At 38.9% G+C, this 9,811-nt stretch overlaps 1 protein-coding gene across 1 annotated transcript; it reads right to left on the minus strand.

The window, feature by feature from the left end:
- Positions 1–1,496: 1,496 nt before the first annotated feature.
- On the minus strand, positions 1,497–8,835 carry LOC118826085 (tripartite motif-containing protein 16-like). The gene is made up of 6 exons (XM_036596973.1): positions 8,228–8,835; positions 5,422–5,517; positions 4,421–4,654; positions 3,512–3,671; positions 3,193–3,252; positions 1,497–2,050 (listed from the first exon to the last, which is right to left on the minus strand). The coding sequence occupies exons 1-6, from the start codon at positions 8,804–8,806 to the stop codon at positions 1,497–1,499; spliced, it is 1,683 nt and encodes a 560-aa protein (XP_036452866.1). The 5' UTR covers positions 8,807–8,835.
- Positions 8,836–9,811: the final 976 nt, after the last annotated feature.

A 9,811-nucleotide genomic window follows, 5' to 3' on the forward strand; every position in this document is an offset into this window, starting at 1 on the left:
TTTTTGTAACATCCTGTCTTGCCCTGTCCTTGTCTTCAGCCTTTGTTTTCTTGTTCCATGTGCTTTTGTTTATGTAGGCCATGTGCCTTTGTTGTTGTTTTGCTCTTTGTCTCCTCCTTGGTCGTGCCTTCTTATCATCTCTCTCACCTGTCTGTTGTCTGTATCCACCCTCTCATTAGTCCCAGGTGTTTCTGTCTGTTCTATGTGTATTTATACCCCTCCTTGTGCTGCTTTGTGTTTGCTTGGCGTTTTGTTCCCTCAGGCCTTGTTTTCTCTTGCTTGTTTACTGGTTTTCTTCATGTCCCTCTGTCTTTGGTTTCCTGTATGTTTCAGTATTTTGTTCAGTGTTCTGTCTTTGCGGATACCTTTGTGTCACCTATTTTTAATAAAGCCCAGGAGTTGCATTTGCATCCTGCCTTTTCATCTCTCCCAACATTACGCTTTTCTTTAAAACAAAACGCTAAAGCTCCGAAGTTGAGGGTTGTGAGCAACAGTAAATCAGTCCAACACACTAGAATGAAATTAAGCCCAAAACAAAGAATTATGAAGTAAATATTAATGACTAACTCATAACTGAGTAAAAAGTGGATTGCTCTTTTCACAAATGTACTTGAGCAGAAGTAAAAGTGCAAATCTAACAAAGTATTACTTGATTATCTTATGTTAAGATTTACTACTCATCTCTGTTATCTGTTGTTCACAAACTATTAAAATAATCAATCCCAATATATCTTATTATTTTGTGTAGTTATCATGATTAATTGCATTTGTATTATTTGCCCAAATTTGACGCTAAAGAAAGATCATTTTATTTACATTCAGAAATTTCACCTCCGCATTTAACCCATCTGTGGAGTGAAACACCACATACACACTAGTGAACACACACTAGGGGGCAGTGAGCACACTTGCCCGGAGCGGTGGGCAGCCCTATCCGCAGCACCCAGAGAGCAGTTGGGGGTTGGGTGCCTTGCTCAAGGGCACTTCGGTCACATACTGTCAGCTGAGTGGATCGAACCGGTGACCTTCCGGTCACAACAACCCACGACTGCCCCAAATGTAGACACGAGGCACAATGGTATGAAGCCGTCCAGGATCTGGCCTGCATGCCTAACATCTACCTGGCAGCCAATCAACACTCACACAAACTGTCTGCTAACTGGGAATGGATGATTTTAAGGGTCAAACTAGTGTCAAAAAATTAGTAACATTAATTATTTATCACATTAACACGTTACTAATTTTGACTCCAGTATTGTTAATATTCTTTTTGTTAAAGAAACTCATAATGTATGTTTTTCTTGTAACAGACATGTATAGGTCGCTTGTAAAAAAAATAATCTTGCTTAAATGTTTTAGAGAACAAAAATCCATTAGGTTGGACCCCCTATGCACAAAGTAATAGCACTAATAGCTCAAAGCATAATTAAAAAATTAACTCATTATTACATTCAAGAGTAATTTCAACAGTAGGAACCTCAGATATGATGATGTACTCAACATCCCTGTGTTTTCTCTTTTGACAGCTGACACAAATTCACCGATGATCCAAAACCGACCCAAAAACCAGCGTAGAGCGGCTGAGCGAATGTGGTCTGGACTCTGTGTAGGAGGGTCATTGTTTCAGAGACGCTGTAGAAGGACAGAGTTCCTGCCCGGTGATCCACATAAACCCCTATTCTAGAGGAGCTGGACACTCTGGAGATTTCAGTTTCTTTGTTGTTGTGCCAGAACGTGCATCTGGAGGGAGTGCAGAAGAATCTCCAGGACTGGTCACTTCGTCCAAACGCGCACTCATCGCCTTTTCCCTTCCTGCTGATGCTTTTATAGGAGGTGGCTACATAAACCCCTCCAGCTCCACTCCACTCAACCTCCCAGTAACAGCGTCCAGTCATGATCTCTCTACACAGCACTTGGAGGTAATGGTCAAATCTGTCTGGATGGTCGGGATATGACTGGACATCGTTGCTGCAGGTCACCGCTGTGTTCCCCTCAGATAGATGGAGGTGTTTGTGTGCAGAGTTGGAGTCCAGTGTGAGCTCAGAGGAGTCTGATGGAGAGATAAGAACATTGTTTGAAAAAGCAAATCTCAGTTTTGTACATTTATGCATAAACTCTGTAAATTATGGAGAGTACAGGTAAAGAAGGATGGTACACAAAGAAAGTACAGTTAGGCAGAAGAGTACAGCTCAAATACAAGTGAAAGTAGACTTCCAAAAATGTAAAGTAAGACTGTAAAAAATCTGCGTAAAATGACTGTAATGTATTGGCAGCAATTTCTCCAGTAATGTACTGTTTATTTACAGTACTCATACTGTATTACGCAATTGCAGTGCTTTACTAGCACCCCTATATTCCTCATGATAGAGCTCATATGTGCTCTAATATGAACCCACAGCTGTCTGAGGAACCTTGGTTTATGACATTAAGTAGTACAGCGTTTAAAGATATAGACAAACACAGCGCTGTTTATCAGTCACACCAGGAACTGAACACCTCATTACAACATTTACTGCACCTATTCCAGCCATTTACACTACAAAGAATGCAGTAACATGTTAATTATAACATTACAGGATGAACTAGTTCACTGAAGCAAACAAACAAAAGACCAAAATAACGTGAAATGCAATCAAACGTTTCTTATATAGGTCAACATATCGCTGTTGTCGGAACAAAACCTCGTATTTTCAAAATGGTAACTTTACAGGAGAAGGAAAAAAACTTCTTTACTTTCAATGTAAGTCAATGGAACCAGACTTTTTTCCAAGTCATTTTTGGCCATTTCTTTTGGTTTTGTTCCAACAGCAGCAATATATAAAAAAACTCTTTTGAAATGAACAATAGACATGCATTCAAGCCAGTTGAAGACACTAAGTTGCCTGTGAATGTATATGTCTGTGTGTCTGATGGACTGGTGGCTTATCAAGGGTGTTTCCTGCCTTCTGCCGCTGGGATAGACTCCAGCAACCCCCGCGACCCAGAAGAATAAGCAGCTTAGATAGTGTTTGTGTGTGTGTGTGTGTGTGTGTGTGTGTGTTTGTGTGCACTTCAACATTGTAACTTACTTGTGTGTTACTTTCCTGGTAACCAGAAAAATAGCATCATTAATAATTATGCTATAATTATGCTATTTAATGTAATTTAATTGTATTAAAGGGCAAGACATAATTTAATAAGAGTAAAACTTACATTGTAGGAACTCCTCTCTGCTTTGGGGATCAGGAAGAGGAATGATGTGGACCTCCCTCACTACAGAAACACAGTTAAACACAGTTATGGTACACTTCCTCAAACAACGATAAGGTCGTGCAACATGCTCCTTTTGAAAGACCACTCACTGTTCCAGACTTGTGATCTTTCAGAACCACTGCTATGAACTGTTGTCTAAGGTCATTGGCTCTTGATTTATTGATTAAAAACTATGATCGCAAACATTAAATTTGTTCCATGTTATACTTTCTTAAAAGTGAGAAAACATTAATATACTCCAGTCAATTTAGGGACACACCTGTGTTTGATATCATTCTAAAGTGCTTGTTACAGAGTTCATCTATTTCTTTTTTCAGTTGATTGACAGATTCTGCTACCTCCTCGAAAGAGAGAAGAGGACTGACAGTGATTGTTGATAATCCTGTAGATCCAGGACCGATTGAGAGAGACTGGAAATTCTATATATAAAAATATAAAAGAGACAGAATAGAATCAAAGCTATGAGTAAGTAAAAGAAAAAAGGGAGGATTGTGTCCTATAGGGTTCAATGTATGAATGCATAAATGTTCTCTGAATTTTTTTTTACAAAATAATGAAAAGAAAACATGGTGTGCCTCAAGGCTCCGTTCTAGGACCAGTGATATTTTCCTATAGATGCTGCCAATGTGCAGTTTTCAGTGATTATTGCAGTATTATGCTTTTTATTACTTCATTCTTTTTAGGTCTGACAAAAAATATGTGTATATACATGGTCGAAAGACCACTAGAACAAGCTAATTGTAAGTACAAGATCAACGACTTAGACCCATTCTGATTGCTTCCATTTACATTTTTTACACTTTGTATATGTGATCTATCATTATAACTCCACTATCCCAACAGGACAGTAGGCTCCTGATTTGAGCCATGGTTCTTCTAGATGTTTCTCAGGAATTGTTGGGACCAGCAGTTAGTAGCTTTCAGAGAAAGCACTTTACAAATAACACTGAACTGAATGAGTTGTGGTGTTAGTTAGCAGTGCCTCCTATAGCCATCCTGACAAATTGAGTCATGATGGCTTTATGGATGCATTGTGGCGAATTTCCATGTAAACTGTAAATCAAGAGAACAGACAGTTATTTTGTTAATATACATCTTTTATTAGGATAAACCAACTTTACTAAGAATTCATCTGAATCTCAGTGTCCTGGGTGTCACAGTGCTTCACCTGGAGGAAATGGATGTGATCTTCTGAGTGTGAAAGCTGCTCCAGCTCAGCGTCTCTCCTCCTCAGCTCAGCGATCTCCTGCTCCAGTCGCCTCAGGATTCCTTCAGCTCGACTCACTGCAGCTTCCTCCTGAGTTCTGATCAGCTCTGTGACCTCAGAGCGTTTCCTCTCAATGGAGCTGATCAGCTCAGTGAAGATCCTGTCACTGTCCTGCACTGCGGCCTGAGCAGAGCGCTGTTAGTGGACGCAGAGAGAGGAGGGGGGTCTGTTAGAAGCAGCCATAACCTCAGCCTATCCCAGCAGTCATAAAGGTGGTTGGCAGGAAACACCCTGGACAGGCTGCCAGTCCATCACAGGGCAGACGCACATAATACACGTTCACACACACAAACACACACCTAAAGGACAATTTTGTATATCTCCAATTCACCTGATCTTAAATCTAGTCAATATATCTGATATTTCTCATCTTGAGATGGTTGTCCGCTGATAAGATTATCTAGCTTATTTCAAATTTTATTTATTTGTTTCAGGTCATTTTATCCAGTAAAATTATCTCACTATACTGGCAGATAATTTTGCTGGTTTCAGGCACATTTCTCAAAACAAGCAACATTGTCTGTCGGTATAGTGAGATATTTTTACTTAATAAACTTACTTAAAACAAGTAAAAATCACTAGAAAGAAGTTAAATAACCTTAAAATAAGCTTATAACACTCTGAACAGGAGAAACATTTGATTTATTGACTGTATATAAAGACCGGGGGACCCTGGTCGCCCGGCCGGGGAATCGAACCCAGACCCTTCTTGTTGTGAGGTGACAGCACCACTGTGCTGCCTTCTATAGAAAATTAATTAAAGTATTACTTTTAATAATGTGGTATTTTCTAGTTTTGGGATTGTGAAGATAAAAAATCACTTGTGGCTCCTCGCTGACTGGACAGACGGATGTCCAGGTTGATCCTAAAAAAGCTTTTCAAGAATTCAGATTCTAACTTACCTTGTGAGTCTCCACAGCCTCCCTGAGCTCCTGAAGCTCCTTCTCTCTCTCCTGGATTCTTTTCTGAGACTGTCTCCTGGTCCACACCAACTGTGTCTACAGAAACACAAGCTTATTATCATTATTATTATTATTATTATTATTATTAGTAGTAGTAGTAGTAGTAGCGTATGTGTATTAGCAGTATGACACATATAATATGAGAATCAGGGCGATTACACAGTTACTAAGGTGTTGAAAGGCGGTTGCTATGGTATAAAAGTTGGTTGCTAAGATGTTGCTAGAAGGTTGCCGTACAGAATGAGGTGTTACTAGGTGGTTTTTAGGGGGCTGCCCAGTGGTTGCTAAGTATTTTAAAAAATGAATGGGAGTCTATGGAAGGAACGAGGGATGAAAAAACGACACAGAGAGGAGTGAAGGTCAGTATGGGTGTGGATTTGAGTTTGAGGCCCTGAGTACATGCAGTTTGGTGTCTGTCAGGCAATAAATAATAGGCCTCGAGTGGGGGCACAAATGAATGGGAGTCTATGGGAGAAAGGAGGGATGAGAGAAAAATGACAGACAGATGAGTGCGGGTCAGAACAGCATTGAAATCATGCTCAGGGGACTGTCCTGAGATGGTAGATGTGAAACTATGTCTTTCAGTTGAGCAGACGTGCAGTAGATGGATGTACAACTTTTGCACCCCATTCATTCCTATGGGAAAAAAATCGCAACTTAATGAAGATTGTATGAAAACCAATAGTCAAATCAAAAAGCTGTTTACAAGCACACCATTCCCGATCAGACTGAACATTCTGGAGTTGGAACGCTGTGGATATCTCGAAAAATGCAGGATGAGTTAGCGGAAAAAATCTGGTTGAAAAATAAGAAAAAAAGAATAGTATAAATTGGATGAAATAGTGTTATTGTTATGAATCAGATGATCTTTGGTGATTCTTGATGGATGATTCTTTTGGAATGTTTATGTTTGTGTTGTGCAGTGGTTCTGGGTTCTGTGCCATTTTCTTCAGAGGAAATTGTAGCTTATCTTGTTAGATGAGATCTTGGGAAGGACGACTTCCTTGATTAGCTACATTGGAAATATTGACTGTTTTTCTTTTCATTAAAAAAAAACATGAAATCTAAGCTGTTTCATTGTGAAAGGTATAACAGAGCACTTGCAAGGATCTTCTGTTTTTTACCATGGTGTATGTTGTCAATGCTATATTATGATATCAATGTTATATTGTGATAAATATTTTTAGTAGAGAAATAAAAAAGTGTTTTCCCTTGTATGTCAGTTGTTTCTTTTTGAAAAACTCATTTTTATGAAAGTGTATAGGAGTCGTTCTCCATTTTAAGTGGGAATTCAGGTGGATACATTTTTAAAAAATCTATTTCTTTCATCCCAAAACCAAATAATCTTAATATGTCCCTTAACATCTCCTATTATCATATATGCAAAAAAAGAGTTCAATTCCAAACATAATTTACAGTCACTGGTGTTGTATGAATATGGTGTAACACCAGTGACTGTGACTCCAGTGACATTCTGGTTAACACTGAGGATTTTGTAAATCGGCTGACTCGTTGGCCGTCAGGTGAGCTTGTGCATCTATTTAAAATCAGTAATAAAAGTGATAATACGGCATTATTTTAACAACATTTTAATTACCCACCCATTAAAACACATAACACTGGTGACACATAGGAGTTATGAGCTGTCTGTTAAAGATAATTAGTAATAAATTAATGAAATATAGTGAGCGAGTGTGACTCGCCTTCTCAGGCCTTGAGATGCTTCCTCTCTGATGAGCCTCGACCCAAAGAAGCAGTTTAATAGAGCTGAAAATACTTAACATAAGAGTCCTCATAACACCAGTGACCAAAATCTCTGGCAAATGAATTTTCTAAATAAAATACATATTTTTAAATGGAGTATGATGTTAATGATATAAAAAGTAAACATGAATTCCTGAGTTAAACCTCTTAAAAATATTGTTTATTATTAAAAACATTTTCTTAAATGTCAGAAACTATAACAGGCTGTTTTACAGATGCAGAGCGACTATGGATAAAAAAATCAGAAAAAGAAAAATCAGAGTATCATAAGAGAAAAGCATCTTTTTAAGCCCTGCAGCCTGTGTGTCATGGTTTCCCACTCCAAATGGAGAATGACCCATACAGTGTTTTGGAATGAAACTCTTCAATATACACAGTTGTCACATTATTATGACCACTTCATGTCCACAAGCTGGTGGTGGCAGCGTTATGGTCTGGGGGCTGTTTTCATGGCATTCTCTGGGCCCACTCATCCATGTGGAAGGCACTCTCAACCGATTTGGGGATGAATCCACCCTTGCAGATCACGTACACCCATACATGCTGATTGTCTTCTCTGGGCTGGATTGGATCTTCCAGCAAGACAATGCAACATGTCACACGGCTAGAAATGTCTGGCATTGGTTGGAAGAGCATGACCAAGACCAAGACCAAGTGCTACTCTGCCCCCCTAATTCCCCAGACTTGAACCCAATTGCTTATTGTTTATTGTGTCACTTTTTGGCCAAGTTTAAAAATACTAGCTGCTCCTTACGTTGCGTAAAATGTTATGATGAATGAACCAATAGAAATGCTCCAAATAATCTTGTTCCAATATCTTCAATTCAAAGTTAAGAAGGTTTTTCCTTCTCCTGTAAAATGACCAGTTTGGAGATGTGAGCTTTTGCCCCAACAGTGATGACAGAACCAAGAACCTCTCCTGAGAAAACACCAGTACAACTCACACTTACGCATCTCCTTGACAGTAACAACATGTTCTTACCTGCTTCTCAGCTCTTTCTGCTGTAATTCGTACTGTATGATGCCCTCTGTGCTCATCCATGGTGCACAGCATGCAGATGCACTGCTGGTCAGTGCGACAGTAAACCTCCAGCAGCTTCTCATGCTGAGAGCAGATCTGCTCCTGGAGTCGTCTGGAAGCTCCAACCACCTTGTGCTTCTGAAAGGCAGGAGATTCATAGTGAGGCTGCAGGTGAGTTTCACAGTAAGAGGCCAGACACACCAGACAGGACCTGACGGCTTTGTGTTTCTGTCCAGTACAGAAATCACACTCCACATCTTCAGCAGGAGGAGCAGCGACAGATTTGAGAACCGTCGTTATCTTCAGCTTCTCCATCATTGCAGCAATCATCACGTTCTTGTGTAGAACAGGTCTCAGGGTGAAGGAGTGTCTGCACTGAGGGCAGCTGTAGGTTCCCTTCTGATCCTCCTGATCCCAGCAGCCTGTAATACAGTCCAGACAGAAACTGTGTCCACAGGCAGTAGTGACTGGATTATTCAGCACATCCAGACAGACTGGACAGCTGAACTGATCCTGGTCCAGTGAACTGATACCGGACATTTTCACGCAGTTAGACACAGTGATAGAACCAGCAGTGCAGAGAGAGTCACGTACAGCAGCAGCAGATGCGTCAAATGGAATGAAGTTTCTTTTCACTGAATTGAAGAACAGAGATCGTTTCCTGGTTCTTTGTGTGAGAACCGTGGCAACACAGGTACATCTTATAGATGTCATTAACCCTCTTTTGCACAGTGTTGCCATATGGCAAAAATGACTTCATCTCAATTTTACTAAAAGGCAGTAATAAAGAAATCTGTGCTTTGCTATTTAATTGTGGAAAAATGGTCTTTTACTTTGAAAGGACAAATACTTTAGGACATCACATGACCAGGAAATCTTATTATAATGTTATTATTACCATACATTCCAAATACCAATTGAATTTTTCAAATATTTCTATTATTTAAGCAATTTTAAATAACAAAAACACATCCAAACATTATCATGCTTAAGTAATAAGTCAATGCAATAGAGTGTTAATAAAGATCTTATTAAAACATTAATTGTAGTATTGTGCAAAGGTCTGATACCACCAATCTTTTCTTTAATTTTCAGGCTAAAATAGCCATCAAGTACAAGTTAAAGTTATTCCAATTTTTTAATAGCATTAATAATAATAATAAGAATAAGAATAAGAATAAAAAAAATAATAATAATAATAAGTAGAAGAGGAAGAAGAGTAATTATTATTATTATTATTATTATTATTATTATTATTCAATCTGGATATGCCAAAGATTGTATTTGGACTGACAGTCTGAACAAGGCCTTACTGTGCTGCTGATTAAGAATATTTGCCCTGGCCTGCCCCCTGCTGGACATAGTTCGTCATGAGACAAAAACTGTGGCCAGCTAGGATTTATCATTTCATACACATATAGAAGTAAAAACTGGTTTATTTCATTAAAGAATTCAAAGCAAAAGTCTACTTTAGATGAACAAAAGCACCATTTTACATCAGTTAAAACCACAAAAACACTTCAAATTAACTTCTGCCCTGTTCCA

Source organism: Colossoma macropomum, unplaced genomic scaffold, assembly GCF_904425465.1.
Source record: "Colossoma macropomum unplaced genomic scaffold, Colossoma_macropomum, whole genome shotgun sequence".
Taxonomy (NCBI): domain Eukaryota; kingdom Metazoa; phylum Chordata; class Actinopteri; order Characiformes; family Serrasalmidae; genus Colossoma; species Colossoma macropomum.